This window comes from Lytechinus pictus, chromosome 3 (assembly GCF_037042905.1).
Source record: "Lytechinus pictus isolate F3 Inbred chromosome 3, Lp3.0, whole genome shotgun sequence".
NCBI lineage: Eukaryota > Metazoa > Echinodermata > Echinoidea > Temnopleuroida > Toxopneustidae > Lytechinus > Lytechinus pictus.
Window position 1 is genome coordinate 30,480,641 of NC_087247.1, and position 17,419 is coordinate 30,498,059.

General features: G+C 37.4%; 2 protein-coding genes across 3 annotated transcripts in view; one reads left to right on the forward strand and one right to left on the reverse strand.

Annotated features, from left to right (window-relative positions):
* Positions 1-456: 456 nt before the first annotated feature.
* LOC129257467 (E3 ubiquitin-protein ligase RNF12-like) lies at positions 457-12,753 on the reverse strand. 2 transcript variants are annotated; one of them, XM_054895792.2, is made up of 6 exons: positions 12,310-12,753; positions 6,941-9,382; positions 6,132-6,294; positions 5,625-5,763; positions 5,012-5,127; positions 457-4,335 (listed from the first exon to the last, which is right to left on the reverse strand). In XM_054895792.2, the coding sequence occupies exons 2-6, from the start codon at positions 9,166-9,168 to the stop codon at positions 4,282-4,284; spliced, it is 2,700 nt and encodes an 899-aa protein (XP_054751767.2). In that variant the 5' UTR covers positions 9,169-9,382; positions 12,310-12,753; the 3' UTR covers positions 457-4,281. The 2 variants fall into 2 exon arrangements, with proteins under 2 accessions (XP_054751767.2, XP_063952870.1); XM_064096800.1 differs by having other exon boundaries at positions 12,240-12,719.
* A 3,654-nt stretch (positions 12,754-16,407) lies between these two features.
* LOC129257466 (NK-tumor recognition protein-like) overlaps positions 16,408-17,419 on the forward strand; it is a 64,813-nt gene continuing 63,801 nt past the window's right edge. The window contains exon 1 of the mRNA XM_064096801.1: positions 16,408-16,496. The gene's annotated coding sequence lies outside the window, so the exon portion shown is untranslated. The remainder of the gene's footprint in view (positions 16,497-17,419) is intronic.

Consider the following 17,419-nt stretch of genomic DNA (forward strand, 5'->3'; position numbering starts at 1 on the left):
GTACCCCTTTAAACAAAAAAATATAGAGGGCTGAAAAGCATAAGTCTAAAAATTCACGAAATTTCGGACTATAAAGAATAATAACCGAGAAATGGCGAGGATATCATACTGCTTATTTCTTTATCGTTATTTCATTCCCCCTCTCTTAATTTTTTAAAGCTTGTAAGGGAATATGCCACCGTCGGAAAGGTGGCGCCTGTCTGTGAATTTAAGGGAAAAAATAATAAAATGAAATTGAGGGAAGAAATCCAAATCCACTTTCATATCAAGCTTCTGCAATTATTTCACCCGACATCGATTATGTTGAGTTTGATTTCCGAGACTTATACATTGCCCTAACCCCCCCCCCTCTCTCTCTCTCTGTCGCCTTCACATAAAGAGTTATGAAATAATATATATGTGCTTGGTACACGGTGGTAGACAACAACATGACCAGGGATAAAAAGATAAAGAAAATGAAGTTCTCCATTCGTTCCAAGATCTCTTGATTTTAATCACACATTGAATCAAACCAAGACAATTCATGTATCATTATTACAATGATGTTCATGTTGATAACATCTGTTGTATACTTTTTCACGATGAAATGACAACATAAGTATGTTTTGCATAAAGAAAATATTCGTTTAGGAGGACATGTAAAAAGTACCCCCCCCCCCTTCTCTCTCCTTCCCCTTTAGTTCTGGGGGCAGCAATTATTTACCTATATGGCGAAAATAAAACTCACTGCACCAGTAAAGCAATATCAGCAAAAATAAAGTTAACTTATCATACAGACATCAACTCAGTAACAATCAACATATCACTGCACATGGAATACAAAAGGCTATCTTCCTCATACAAAACTTGCATGAGTAGGTCTACAGAAAACAAAACGTACATACTTGCTCCAATTTACTTCCTTTTCTGACCCATAGTTACCTTTGGTTACAAATGCAAACATGTACGAGGCATTTTTGAGAAATATATTCATAAGATGATATGCAAACTAACTTGTGTACTCTTGTCCATGTTTAATACAAAAGGCAGGAGTAATAGCATCTTCTCATAACAAAGTACACACAAATAAATTGATCTTACCATGATGAAATGATGAAAATAAGACAGTGTGGTTCAATATTTCACATTGAAAAAAAAAATATTGCTGTACATGGACATGTATTTCAAATGCAATGTTCAACATTAGTAAAAAAAAAAATGATAATAACAATACAATCTGCCAGATCTTTATTGACAATGAAAGACTGAAACATAGGTAAAACCAATTACAAGTACTTACAATAGTTAATGACAAAGGCAAGATTTTTTCAAGAGGACAAAATATACTATTTCCACAAGAAAAGGCCATGTTGCAATTGGTACAACTCAATTGATGTCCAATGAAAAACACAATGAAATTAAGATAATGTAAATGAGTGGAAGAGAAAATTCACTTTAATTAAATGGCTTAATCAAGCTTTCTTCTGCTTACCTGAATATATACAAATCCACAGAAAACGAGATTGATTCAATGAGGAATATATCGATAAGCCCACCAGTAAAAAATTGAATGAAATTGTATTATTTGTATTGTAGCTATATGTTTTTAAACTTTAGTTTAAATCTTTATCCAGTTTTTCAAGATCTGTGCGATGTCTTATTCATCATTTTCCTTTGGCTTTGTACTTTATTTTCACTAGTTTTTCTCTTTTTTGTAATTGTTTAGAGAGTAGTCAATCACACTCCTAAGATATATCTATGACCAAGCTAAGTATTTAGTGACCTAGAAGTGGGACTAAAAAATCATGAAAATCAACACTTGTGGATCCCTTTGTTACTCAGTGCACATTTACACAGGGGCATATCTAAGAAAATCAGCTAACGGCTTATCCCAAGGCCAAGTGCTTATATTGAGCCCCTTCCAACGTCAATTGTTTTGAAATCATACATTCTGAAACCTATAGCCTATCTTGCTCAATTTGTTCTTGTTTTTTGTGGGGTAGGGGTCCTTTTTTAAGCCACCTGAGCACATGCCCCTCTTGCCCCCTTAACATGCCACTGCATTTGAAATAGAGAAACCAAAGACAGCTAATTGGTTTGAAAAATAACCGTTCAATCGAAACTCTTGTAAAGTTAGTAAAAAGAATTGAATAATAATGATTTCTGTTCAAATTTTCACTGGGTCTTAGGAATGCATTATTCACTTTCCGTTTTTTTAATGAATGATATTACCAAAAGCTCTTTATTAATCTGCTTCCAAAGAAGGCATAGCACCCAAAACAAATCACTCTCTATCACATACAGTAGAGTACATACACATTTTTCCATAGGAAGTTCATGAATATCCAGGAAAATATTTTCACTCCGACACGAGTGAATAAATTTGTTTCTTTCCATAGTAGAACCATTTATAATAGGATACAGTGAATGGTATATAATACAAGAACATACATCTGTATTTACACCTAAGAATAAAAATATCTATATATTACTTTACAGAGATAAAACATCTGCAAGCACCATGACACATTATAAGAGCTTGTTACGGAGGTCTTAGATCAAAATGATGTCCATGATTTATAGCTAACTAAAATTATCGCAATACCATACATGCCATTGCAGAGACCACATGAATGTACCCGAAGAACATCTATCACCCACGTTTGATTGCTGATTTACATTTACAAAGTTATGCATCATTAAAAGAGTTTTGCAGGTAAACTTTAACATTTATGAAGGTCGGATGGACAAGAGATGGATGCCATTTGGATCTCATAGTCTCACCTTCACCTCCAGTGGGTGGGTGAGACAAAGAAGGTAGACTGATTATTGATGTGACACACGCATATATTTTGGACATTTTTTTTGTTTCCTTCACTCCAATATGGGATTTACAGTGTGTCTCAGGAAAAAAAATGAAAATGAGAATTAGCAATCTATAAATATACCTCAATCACAAGCATGAATGAGAAAGATAAATTGTAGAGAGGGTACCAAAAATCATTTAGCGGGTAGAATTCAAATTTCAAAGAAACATGAAAGTTCCAGATATTTCATTTCCTGCCTTACGATACAACACCTTGCCATCAAGAAAATTGACAGAGAAATAACTTGTTCAAGTCATGCCAGCATTTCTATAATTCTGGGAAAATTAGATGTTTCCACTGCATGACTAACAGTAATATTTTTTTTTCATCCATTCATCACCTTTCTGATTTGTTGAAGATCAGCCATTATTTTTTATCCTATCGTAGGCTGTGGTTGTCAGTAAGAAAAAAAATTATTAAAAAGAAAAGAACCACAAGCCCTACTTTGAAATGAATGATCTTTGTTATTCCTTGCTCATTTTTTCTGGATTAAATCATCATTTTCAAAGGTATAATAAACCTTGTTATCTATAGCATTTCCTATTAAATATGGAAACTGCCTGCCAAACCAACTTTTGGTACCTTTCTCTTCAAATCATTTACTTCTTATGCAAGAAGTATTCACATTATTTTTTTATATCAAATGAAAGAGAATTTTAAGCTTGACAAAATGTATCATTTAACATGTATAAAGATGACAGTTATTAATATGGCAAAGCAATAATAAATATTTGGTTCTTGGTGTAGGTTGAACAGTTTTATTATGATATGATGGTCAGATATTCCTGATTTGAGTTTCATCAAGTCAGATGGACAAATATGAGTGCTGTTTGGAGGGCAGAGATCTATAAACTTATTATGCTAAAATTATTTTCAGCACATGATTCTTTCCTTCTTTCAAAAGAATCTTTTTATTGAAAGAAATTGATTGTCATTCACACAATTAACTTATCATGGCACATTATTGGTGATGGACTGTACATATAACGGTAATGGCTGTACGTGGAAGACATTTGCACCAACAGTTTCCATTGACAAGCAATGTGCATTTGTAAACCTGATTTTCATTATAAATCTAAACTATGATTTTGAATCCTGACTTCAATTTACAAACTGACTTCTCCAGTGTGTAATACAAAATGGATTATACAATTAACATCCATGATCATCTAACCACCTTCCTAAGAACAGAAAAATCTTTTAGTTTCCCAATGACGGCCATTGCCAGTATGAAAAATAGAGAAATACATTTTTGAGCCACAATAAAGAATGATGTCTTTTCACATTACATTTACAGGTACACTTGAATAAATCTGCCTTCCACATGTAGGATAATAATGTTTATCTTCAACCATGCAGTGTTCATTCAGAGAGGCCGGTGTACTTTAAAAGCAATCCTAATCGTGGGTTTGGATGGTGAATAGTACGATGACTGCTAGTCCACACTGTCTGTATAAAGCTTGTGACGACACACTGGGCATGTTCCAGACTGTAATTCAATTGAAAAAAAAAATCAAATTTGAATATACATGTAGTTATTGATTGAAGATTACATGTTTTGTTTCATTCTTTCACTCATTTGTATTATGCCCTTATTGGTCTCAATTTATTTTTTTGCAAGATTGGGGTCAATAATTAAAAATCTTTATGTGTCTGCTTTGGATCCCACCATATACTTATGATATATTCTTGATTGTTTGTTTTGGTTTTTTTTTTTTGCTAAAATCATTTATTCACATGGTTTACTTAATCCTCTTATTATGGTCAATAATCTGAATTATAATCAGTATTATCTACATGCCAATCTTACAAAAGTGTAGCACCAGTTAAATCCATTTTTTTCAACTATCGATTCTCTGTGAAAATTTACTATATTCAAATATAAATGTATGGCGCCTTCTCTCAGCAATGTCTTTAAAAAGGAAAAGCTGTCTTTATCTCCTTTCTGCTTTGCAGAGATCTTAATTATTCCATTAAAATACATTCATTGGACTAACCAAACCTAGTAATGAAACCAAACTTTAATTTAAGATCATTCCTGACAAGTCATTTCTTTTGTTCTAGGAGGGAAGTCAAAGTGAGAAAAAAATTAAGACGAACATTAAAAAAAATGGGAGGATCGGAGGTGGATGGGGGAGCCGGTGTAAAAACATGAAATGACCCACCTTTTTAAGCCAGACTGTGATGCAATGGTTGTGAAAGTTGTGTTTACATGGAAGCTGATCAAGAACTTCATCCATCATATACTCGCAATGGCAGATAGAACAGAATGCATCATCAGCTGGAAAGGGCAATATACAAAATAATGTATGACACACAGTGCATCAGTCAAAAATATACACCTGAGAGTAGCTCTTGGTCACAGCTGATCAAAGATTTCCTCAATCATATACTCGGGGCGCACTGGATGTCCAGTTCATAATGAAGTGGCTATCTTGTTGATGAATGCATTATCAGCTGGAAACAGCTATATGCATGAACAAATATTAAACATAGAGCATTAGCAAAAACTATACACCTGAGAGTAACTCTCAGTCATAGCTGATCAAGAGTATTCTGTTGTATATTCACGATGGCAGGGGTCCCTAAACCAATCAATAACTGAAAATCTTCAGTTGATTGTTCATCTGCTTCTTGCCACAAGGAGTGTAGACCGTTTTGCTACAATTAAAATTGATCAATCAATTACAAAAGAACAAAAAAAGATTTTCATTCAATTGCAAATATTTTCTAGCAATACCCAACAAGACAGACACAGGAGAATGTTTGTTTACTTACAGACCATCTGCTTGGTAACAGTAACCTTTTCCAAGGATTCAATTGTCTCCTGTGAGGCTGGAGGGGGCGCTCCATTGTTGTTCTGAGTTTGGTTGGCACCATCAAACGTGTGCTGGGCAAGGAGGTTCAACACTACATTCTATACAAAAAAAAGAAAAGAAAAACTTATGATATGGTCTCCGTGTACAGGTACAATCAACCCAACTGCTCATTTGACTAAAGAAGTTCTTGTGTTTTTCCTCAATTTGTGTATGTGCCTGTGTGCATTGTGTTGTAAGTGTGTAAAATCATATTTCTTTAAAATTTGTCACCTTCTTATTTTGTTTTTATAGGGGTTTAAACTTATAATTACATGTTCTCTCAATTGCCTATTTTGAAAATTAAAGTGGATGTTGGCAAAGTGAACCTTCTAAGTTTGTTGCAGATATACAAGTGTTATTATAGCCACGAGCAATGTCAATTATGGTATATATCAATATATAAAATACACTGGACCTGATGGCCTACCTCAATCAGCAATTCAACAAATTCTCCCCCAAAGTCTCTTCTGGCACGAGATAGCATGTTGAAAAGAACTGCGGGAGAGGCTTGCAGCATAAGAGGACCAAAGATTGGGGATGCTAACAAGACAAGGTGGTCTACCATGGGCATAGGGTCATCTCCTGTCAATCTGTAACATAACAGGAAAAAGAAGAGTTCCTTGCCATAGAGGTTTACAGTTAACATTAGGTAAAAAATCAATCTTCTTTTGCTACTCAAATTGGCAATAATGATCAATTTTCTATTCTTTCTTACTATGAAAAAATGAAATATAGATATAGCATGAATAAAAATTAATGATAAAAGAATTAATTTACTGAAAGAGTTGTCATTTTGCATTTTAAACAGTGATTTCATTGCTTACATCCCATTGCCAAATTAGAGTACATGTATCATGTAAAGTTTAACTCATGTTAAATGACTTTTATTGAGGAATGGCACCACATACTGTAGGCCTACTGGGAAATAATGGATTTTTTTTCACAGCACATTTTTTCTATATCTAACCATATTCCAACTGTAATTACTGGCATTCTCAATTAGGGTTAAACACAATTCCCTACTTTCATAACTGCCAATTTCCACGGTACTCCATTTTAATGTACATTACTGCAGGGTTCTATGGAATGCAATAGTCAAATACAGATGAAAAACATTCAATGGCAATGTATTCTGATAACAGTAAACCCCTTATAATCAATGTTAAACAGCAAACTGTTTGCACCTCTTGTCGTTGACAAGTGGAGTAAACAAGCTATTAGAACAACAGAACATACCTTTCTTCGGGGGGATCCCTGCCAGGTGTTGGTGTTGGTGGAGGTGTCTCACTTCTTCTGTTCCTTGCCGTAAAACCATAATCCGAACCACTACCTTGCGATGTCTGAACCTGGCCACTGCCATTTCTAAAAGCACCAGCAGGAGAAGCAGGGTTACCAAGCGGAGGAAATTCCTGCTCATCACTGATGTCTGGAAATGAATCTATACTGGGTGGGACAATTCTATGTCCTGACGTATTGCGGTTAAGGATTGTCTCATGACCCCTATTGCGATCCTGGTAGATCAGGCGTTGTCTGGGTTCCCTTGATGGGTAGGAGTGCTCCCTTTCAATTTGTCTCCAGCTCGCAACATCATCATTGTCGATGTTTCCAATTCTGCTATTTGTCCTAGTACCTCTCTGATTTTGTGATGGAATAATAGTTGTTGTTATTTCAGATGCATTTGACTCACTTGCAGATGTATTGTCATTATTGAGTGACAGGGCTCTGTAGAGACCACTTCTGCTAGGAACAGTTGGGGCATTTCTAGTAGTGTTTCTCACTGAGGGATATGTTTCGTTTTCAGATGATGACAACCTGGAATGTCTTCTATGTAATAACCCTGTCACAGGACTGTCTCTGAACACCACATTAGGGGATTCACTTCGTCCGTGATGGACACTTGATGCTTCTGACGAAAATGGCAATTGGGTTGAAGAGTTAGGGTTCTGATCATGAAGGGGAGAGGTTGAATCCCCACTATCTGGTCTTAGTCGAGGAACCCATACATCTTCTTCAGTTGATGCAGTACTCGCCTCTAACCTAGAGTTTCTACCAACTCTTCCAGGTTGTGTTCTGGGAGATTGAGGAACAGTTGTGGTCAATTCTGATACTGCTGAATTGACATCAATCATTTCTCTTGGTCTACCTCGCGATGACAAACCTAATGCACTTTGCCGGGCAAGCCTTGATCTTTCACCCGTAATACTTCTTTCTGATCCAGTTCCTAATCTTTCAAGGCTTCTTCTGACACTGTTTGGTTGCCTGTCTTGACCCGATGTGACCTGAGAACTTTCATGAAAATCTGTTGCTATAGCTGTCGCTGGTTGAAAAGTCGGTCTGCCAGTCTCAAATTGAGACAGGGGTCTAGGAAGCATTTCAGAGGGTAGTTCAGTTTGTCTTCTTAGATTGTTCTCTGACTCTTCATTTGAAGTTTGTCTGGCAGTTCCCGGTCTATGGTAACCTTCTGGTAGGGTCTGATTCAATGGTTGTGATCGAGACAATGGTCTCCTATTATCTAGCCTTGGTGTTTCCTCTGAATGTTCACTTGCATTGTTCCTTACTGTTCTTTCTGGTAAGTTCTCATCCGAGGGCTGCGAAACTGTTCTCGGCACTGGTATATTATTATTGGGAGAGTTTCCTACGTCAAGTGACAAAGATACAATGTCCAGTTGGTCATCTTCAACTCCATTAACTTCAAATGAGCTCAGAGATACATCATTAGTTCTTTCATTTTCGTTTATTGATGAAGCCAAGTGAACATCATCATTATCATTTTTTCGTTCAGCTGCTGTGGTTTGGGATTTGCGCCTTACAATTCTTCTTCTGGGACTCGTGGAGGTTACATTGACCAATTCCACCTCACTTGGGTTTCTACCATTAGCACCTGAATCAACATTAATGGCACCTGTATGATTGGAAGTCTTTTGGGAAGATCGACTAGTTTTTATCTGATCTTTGGGAACAGATGGTCGCTTCAGTTTGGGCCTCACACTTCTAGTATTTGACCCTCCTGATTGGAGAGTCTTTGAGTCTGATGTTGATGCTGAGCTCCTTTCTTTGCTGTTGGTTAGGTTGCTGGTTCCACTGTCTTGCTGCTCAAGAGACTGCCTATGAGAGACATCATTTTTCTTTGACACCAACTTCTTAGACACTTCCGTGGCTTGCGGTTCTACGTGTGGTTCTCTTCTGGAAGCTCTTTGAAAAGGAATCATACCTGTTGTTCCCACCGTTGTTACGGCTCCAGACGAGGACTTCTTCTGAAATCCTCCATCGCCAACTGCTCTATTCACATGAAGAACATTTTTCCTTGTAGGTTTGTTTAACAGGGAATTTTTGCCTCTTCCAGGTGGAGCCGATGGGGTAAGTTGTCTGTTCCCCATCGCTGATTGTCTCAAAGGACTATGAGAGCTCCGACGAGACACTGCATCTCTTGGCTTCTGGGACACCTGCACTCTCCGAAAAGGCATTGCAAAGATCAACTTTTTGAAGGGTTATGAAGAAACCGGCAGTCCATTGTGTTTCTGTCAGTTGTGCCTTGGTACAGATTCTTTGTCCTAATGGCAAACCGGCATAAATGTATGCATGCTACATGAAGGACAACCAGAGACATGCCATGATGAATTCAAAATCCATAGTCTATTCAGATGTTAACATATAGGGCATTGCATCAACATGGTTTTCCTGTCAATAAAAAGGTAAGAAAAGAAAAGACAATATTACATTATTCTGGATCTATTTTATTTCAATCAATCATAACATTACATGGAACTAAATGGAGCTTGACTGTACTGACTCAACAAAACAAGCAACAAATATATTTCACATGACTTACAAATACTTAGAGAACTGCTAGTAATCCATAGCCTACTCATGGGGGCTTGTGACATTGTAGACATCACTATGTTTTTTGGACAGAATACATGTTCGCTTGACTGAACATTGTTGACCAGTCCTAAACTACAGGGGTGGTATTTTAAGATTCACATTATATCAGTAAAAATCAGTGATATAAAATATACTTAAAATCTCTCCAAATCAGTATTCTGATTCTATTACTCGACACACCTACAAACTTATGAAGCAAAATATTCAATGAGAAAAGCAAATTAACACTGTCATTTCATTTGATTCTGAGAACAATTTTATCTTCATTTTATCTCTGTAAGACACACCTATTTTTTAATCAATATCCAATTAGATCAATGAGATGTCAATATTAATTCAAATGCACTTGCACTGTACATGTATGCCAATGCTCTCTAATTACAGGAATTTCTCTGATAAAACAACAATACAATACAATATACATGTAAATATCATATTAGTATGCATCATTTCAAGAAAAATATGCCATTTTATCATCGTCTCTTATTTTTTTACAGTAGGAAGGACCAACATTGGGATAAAGTACAAAATACTAAGTTACAATATCCTTTTTTTTTCAATATTCAACTCGTCTAGTAATTTGCTTTGAAGGCCCATATCCACACATTTCACACTATGAAGTCATTGAAGTGAGTTATATACTCTGTTTTTGTTCTTTTTGCTGCCTTCCTTTAATGTAATATTACCTTATTATGTATAATATTACGTCTCTACGGTATTATGCATAATATTGTTACCATAACAGATGTACTGAATTATTCAGTACCATTCTGTTATGGTAAAAAACTGACAACACAGAAATTAAATAGCCCCACACTATTTCCTTTTCCTTTTTATTTTAACCAACAAGGATGTAAGCATCTTTCTATTTTTTTTTTTTGGGGGGGGAGGGTAATTATAATTGGTACACCCATCATGTATCTATGCGAGCATGATTTTACTGTATCATCTCTTGTTATGTAAGATTAAATTTCATTTGCAAGACAAGAATGATTTTAGAATATCAATATAGTTTTTATTCTTGAAGATCAAATAAAAATGATATCTTGACAAAAATAACTTTGTACATGTATTCCTGGTAACTATGAACACTCAGTGACTGTATATATTTTACAAAGTGTACATGTAGGAAGAGCTGGGCCCCATTTGCTAACTTTCATAAAACTTATTTATGATGAATAGCAAATTTGCATAAACAGTTTAAAGCTACTGAAATCGTTTAATTGATTGGCTGATAATAGATATTTGTTATTATAAGCATGAAACAGGCCCAAAATCGATTAATAGATGGAATGTTTTCAAGTGGCATACTGGCATTGTGGTAATTGATCTACATGTATGTGCCTTATGATTTTTATTTTTTGGGGGGGCTTTTTTTTGGGGGGGGGGCTTCCCTCAGGACCTGCCACTTTCCAGGGGATAGAGTTGGGTTAGGTTAGGCTCTCTGGGCAAAAACTAAGCTGAAAATTAGTACTTTCCTTCTAAAAGATCTAGCTCTAAATCATGTACATGGGATAAAACTTCATTTCCGACATTTCTACGCTCTCGTTGTTATTTTTAAACAAGAATTCATCGAGCGTCGCATAACGTTGGGGAAGTACAATAAGAAACAAGATGGCGGCGTAAACATCGGGCAAGTCTCTTCCGTCTTTTCACAATATTTTTTCATTTTTTTTAATGAATTCTTGTTTAAAAATAACAACGAGAGCGTAGATATGTCGGAAATGAAGTTTTATCCCATGTACATGATTTTAGAGCTAGATCTTTTAGAAGGAAAGTAGAAATCTCGGGGGCGAAAGTTTCAGGGTTTTTTGCGGTCCACGCAGATGAATAGGAAGGACTCCCTGGCTTCGTTTAGAGTAAGCCTACGTTAGTAAATGATTTTTACTCTCAAGAAGCCACCTGGCTAAGACTGGGTGCTCAATCAAACACAGTCACGACACATCGACATTTGGGCATAGTTTATTTAGACAGCTGGCAGCCGTCTGTTTCGAGGAGTTTTTTAACATTTTTTTATTTTTTTAATTTCTCCTCGTACACAGACGGCTCGCTATCGTGCAGCCACCATTAGGGGACTTGCAATGCAAAATCCCCCCGTCGGGGCTCTTCAATTTTTGTCTTTAATGAATAAAATTTTAGAAAATTAACGCGACCAAAATGCAAATTAATATTCCCTCTTGGCATTAATTGCCAAAAAACAGAGAAAAATCAAGTTAAAAGGAACAAAAACAGTGACTTACCTCGGCTGTCGCGCAAATTCACTTCCCCGTTTTATCCGCTCTTAAGTACATAAACATATGGCCATTGAGTCCCCTGTACAGATCGCGCTAGAACTTCGGTCTCTGTATTTGGTGAGTGAAGCCAACGGAGTTCAGCTGAACAACCAACATAACAGAGACTGAAGCTTTTGGTCTAAGTTTATTAAGTTACAAATACTGGTTAGAAATTAATGGTTGGACAAATGAGGTACCGACAAGTGAGGTAAAAACATAAATTCAATCCGTGAGGATGTGGTCAAAACACAAACAATAACACACAGTCACACACACACTGTACTGCACAGGGCATTCGCTCAGCTCACTCACGTTCATCTCAGACTCAGCTCAGGCTCTGTCAAGGTTGGTTAGTGTTATTACATCACTTTTCTACTCACCTGTCTGTCCTTGTTGTTTCAATACAAATTAGCTCATAAATAGGTGCATAGCTATATAAAGATTCATTACCTCCGCTGGTCGGGTTGGGTTTGCCCATTTTTCGAAGATAATTTTTTAATCAAGCACCGAAACAGCAACCCCCGCCTTCGATTTTCCAGTTCCAGCTGAGTTAACGTTGTAATTCTGCAGCCAACAATTCCAATTGCAGCATAGCGCATCCGGGTGGTGTTTACTGCACAAATCGTCCAATGCAAATTCAAGATCTACAAGCAAATCGGCCCATAACGCAGAAGTAAACTGGCAACAATCTCATTGACTCATTTTCATAATTTTTACACAATAAAAACATACAAATAGACAACGCATATTTTTGGGACGGGGCATAAGATTGATGAGCAGCCGCTGGATCGGTAGGCGTCGAATCTGGGCCCTGGGGGAAAGCTAATTCCTGCCCTCTTCCTGCTTCAGTCAATGACGTCGGACCGTCCCCGATCGTCGGCCGCCACCACGGTTGTTTTCAAGGAATTTATACTTTTTTTCCTCATTCATTTTCCCCTTATCTCCATGTTTTTTTTACCTTGCCCCATTTAAATTTGTCTGCTTATTTATATACGGTATGTTTTTTTTTTATTTTTTATTTTTTATATTATTATTTTTTTTATATTTTATGCCAATTGATCGAGATCCTTGGAAATTTTATTAAGGGGTCGATTTTATGTGGAGCAAATAATATCAGCCCGATCTTGCAAGTCTCCCCCGGCCCCCAAATAAGAGGGTAGCGACAGCGTCACTGGTTGCCATACCTGCGTGATGACAGGTGCATAGCTAGTTCGCCTACCGGTACTATAACTAGCCGACCTAACCCTGGTGCAGGCAAATGGATGCCCCAATTATTTCTAACCCATGGTCCGGATCGGAGGGGGGGGGGGTGTTGTTCAGCCGTGGTCAGACAACCCCTCCCCGCCCCCCCCCCCCCTCGCGGGAAAAAAAAATGATGTAGCCAATATAGGTCGAGGGGAAGATCTTAAAAAATAGGCCACAGGCCATGGCTCATCCCCTACTCATTGCTCTGTGACTTTCCCGTATACGTCCAAATAATTATTTTTTTTCTTTTTAAAAGGGTCGATATTTCATTAGGCCTTCTCCATGCACTCACCCTATTGTTTTGAGGGGTGGGCATGGGAGGAAATCGCAGGGGGACGCATCCCCCTACCCAAAATAGTACTGGGGACACAATATCGAATATACTATTTTGGGGTCTTTTATGATGGAAAGAAATGCATCATTAAAAAAAAGTCGAAATAAAACATGTATTTTGGACGAGATGACCTTACATTTGGGGTGATAACCTTTTTTTTTTGCTTGTCAAATTTTCCAGCCCCTGGTCCCCCCCCCCCCCCACCTTCATTAGGGACAGATTTCCACCCTTGGGTGTCGGGGCGCCAATTTTAGAATATAGTGTCTTTTCCAAACTTATAGGCCTATTATAATACTCCCTGTTTTTCTCCGAAGGAGTTCGGGAAGGGCACCGGAAAGGCACCGCGTGTACGTGGTTGGGATAATTCAAAATCAGATTGAGGTAAAGATTGACTTCAAAATGACAGATAAGCCTAAACATATTAGGAGAAGAAGGTAGCCAGTCATGAGGAGGAGTCATTAGTCATAATTATATAGGAGAACAAAGCAATGATCGCTAGTATTAAGAGAGAAGAGGGTCGCTGGTCATTACAGAGAATTAATTTCTCAATTCACTAATTTCGTCTAATATAGACAATATATAACAAAGAAAAATTAATGTAATATTCCCTAGCTCTCCTCTGTCGGACATTACTTTTTAATCAATTCCCTGTTTTTGAACCTGGATTTGCAATGATATTGTTCCCGTTCTACTGTCCTTGCGTCCGCACACCTATTGTTCAGGGCACTGGCGGATCAAGGGGGGGGGGGGCAAAGCCGGCCCGTGCCCCCCTTGAGAGGCACAATTAAAATTTGCAATGTAAAAATGCCGTTAAAAGAGAAGTGTGCCCCCCCCCTTAGAAGTCTTTGAAAGTGAAGACTTTTTTGGGCTTCATTTGTCTTTTTTTTTCGTGGACGAAGTATACCCTTAGTTTTTTTTTTGCTTGTCAAATTTTTGCCAATCCTGGATCCGCCCCTGGTTCAGGGGGTGATCTATATTGTTCCATCCCCCCTAAACAATTAATAGGTGTGTGACACAAGGATTTCGGCGCTGTCCCGTTCAGTAACAACCCTAAGTACGATTTTACCAGCGATCAAAGTGAGCCAGGAAATATTTTCTTAAAATATTATATTCTATACCCTGGTCCACTAGCGTACCTACGGGGGGGGGGGGCAGGGGGGCAGTCTGCCCCCCCCTGACGAGCCACAACCCATGCAAAGGACGTATCCCTGCCCCCCCCTGACGAGCTCGAAATACCTATTTTGCCCCCCCCCCCCCTGACGAGCTTGAAGACCTTTATTGCCCCCCTGACGAGATTGAAGACTTTTTTTTTTTTTTTTTTTTTTTGCTTGTAAATTTTTTTGGCGGACGGTTTTGCCCCCCCCCCCCTGTGGAAAATCCTAGGAACGCCACTGCCCTGGTCTATGCCCTACCGTATGTATGGATTACTAAAAAATATAGACCAGGGTATATAAAAATGTATGAGTAATAAGGGAGTAATTATTGATATACAACATCATTGCTCTATGCATGAGACTGTATAAATTTTATATTTTGTCACCCTAGACTAATCTGTTTGCTTTTCTAATTCGAAGGTTACCCTGACACTATCTAACTCTGGTAATATTTGGGTCAATGATCATTCATTACTCAGTCATTGTGATACACACTCACATCAGATTTTGTTTATGTAATGAGTGTTTATTCAATAAAACGCTTTATTATGCATGTGTGCGATGTCGGGGCCGGGGAGTGAGTTTTACATTGTATTGTGCACTTTCAAGATATTATCATTATTATTATTATTATTTTTGGAACTGATTTGTTAACTTGCCTTCAGATGTATTTAGAAAAAGGGACGAACCTTTCTCAGGCCCATGTTTCTTTCATAATTATCAGCCCTCCCCCACCCCCTCTCTCTCTCTCCCGGCACTGTATAGCCAGCCACCTCCTCCTCCCCTCACATTTCTTCTGCCATCCATATATTTCTTCTTCTTTCTCCAGGGTCCTATCATTCAATTCACCCTTTTGTTGTTTTCTATACTTTGTTCCAGGCTTTTTTTTAAACATCTACCTCATGGCATAACTTACTAATAACTATATGTTAACTTTGACATTCAATGGATATGGTAACAGCTACCATGGTGACTAGGCTTATGCAACTTCCTTTCAAAATCAAGCCCCCAAGGAATTAGTTACCAATTGATTGCAAATTAAGTTAATATAAGTTTTATACCAAGACGTCATTTTTTTTTAATTATTCGACTACATCAGACCCCCCCCCCCCTCAAATGCAAGTCTTTTTTCTCGAGGTAGACTTCCCCTTACAGTGTTCAGTGGTTGTGGTAACGGCACCTAGCTCTTAAATTAAGACAACATTCTCGTTTGGTCAGTTGGTAATTCACCATAAAAATACAAAATTATGAATCGAGCAAGTAATTTACAGAATGAATAATAATATTTGAAATTCATTCATTTATGCAATTATTTCTTTTTGCGTTCTTATTTTGTTGTAAGTTTGTTAAGGCTTCTTATGTTGTTTGTTTGTATGAACCATTCGTCAATTCAGCTGTCAAGCTGCATTATGATCATAATGTGTTATCACAAAATGTAATGAGGGCGAATCTGGTGAATGTAGATTTTCACCTTCACTATATGACCCGATGGACTTTGATTCTTTTTAATATGCATCGATTTTTCTCAATATTGACCTTCATTCTCTTGTGTTTAAAATCTCAGCAAGTTAACGGTGATTATATAGTCAAGCTAGGTCTCAAGGAGATAATCATACAACGTTTTATTTAAGCTGCCATCTCCTACATACATAAAATATGAAATACAAAATGCACAAAAAATTATAATGGCAAATATAATGACAAATCCTTATGTTTGTTCACTTAGTTTCTTTGAAGTAATTTTCAATGACATAGTATTTTCTTGTCCGTATATGTTTGGTTTGTCAAAATACTTATTGCCCCTAGGCCCTCTACGTTCTCTACAAGATATACCTTTACGTTTTTACATGCTCTTTCTAACGTGCGTACCTCCTGCTTCCTTGTTATTAAAGCGAGAAAAACTTGTAAGTTTACCACTTTCTTAAAATTTTAATCAGAATTTGTTTTTTGTGTGACGAGGTGGATTTGTCTTTCAAACTCTTTTGGTTTTAACTTATGATACTAATTTAATGAGATGAATATTTATGTTTTACTGTCGCGATCGCGATCACGGCTGTTATCCGCGACGAGCACGAGAGGTAAGTTCCATTACGAGCGTGTGCTATTTGTCAGGCACAGGAATGAATCGTCGATCTCACGATTCCATGATTTATGTGTTGGAATAGCACATGAGCAAAATCACCGGCTAGAATACACCGGCTGTTGTACGTTGTTGGCGATCTTTACCCCAAATAAGTGAGTGCCCCGCAGCGTTAGCGAGAGCGTCGAGTGCATGCAAAACTCTTAAAGTTATTAATATTATCCAGTGTTTCCACTTGACTCTTGAGGGATGGCTTAGGCTTAGCCAGGAGGCTTCTAGAGAGTAAAAATCATTTACTAACGTATGCTTACTCTCAACGAAGCCAGGCCCAGGGATTCTATTCATCTACACATACAATGTAGTCTGGTAGTGTACTGCCAAAAAACCTCAATTTGCTCAAACTTTCGGCCCCGAGATTTCTATATTCCTTCTATTAAAAAGATCTAGCCCTAAATCATGTACATGGGATACAACTTCATTTCCGACATTTCTACGATATTGATTTCATTTTTAAACAAGAATTTATTCAAAAACGAGGAAAATGTTATGAAAAGACGGGGAAAACTTGCCACCGTGTTCACGTCGCCATCTTGATTTCATTGTCTTTCGCTTGGCGACAGCACACAAATCGCCACAAACAAAATCATGTTTCCATGGAAGTGATTTAAATCAATGATTAAAGAAAAATAAACATAGTATTAGCTCTAAGTATACGTGGGTTCTACCAACACAGAACAAGAACAGATG

Coding starts and splice junctions, on each gene's coding strand:
- LOC129257467 (XM_054895792.2), bottom strand. CDS start 9,168: ATGCCTTTTCGGAGAGTGCAGGTGTCCCAGAAGCCAAGAGATGCAGTG. Junction 5,764..6,131: donor TTGTTGAATTGCTGATTGAG/GTAGGCCATCAG, acceptor TTTTTTGTATAG/AATGTAGTGTTGAACCTCCT. Junction 5,128..5,624: donor TGTTACCAAGCAGATGGTCT/GTAAGTAAACAA, acceptor TGCCCTTTCCAG/CTGATGATGCATTCTGTTCT.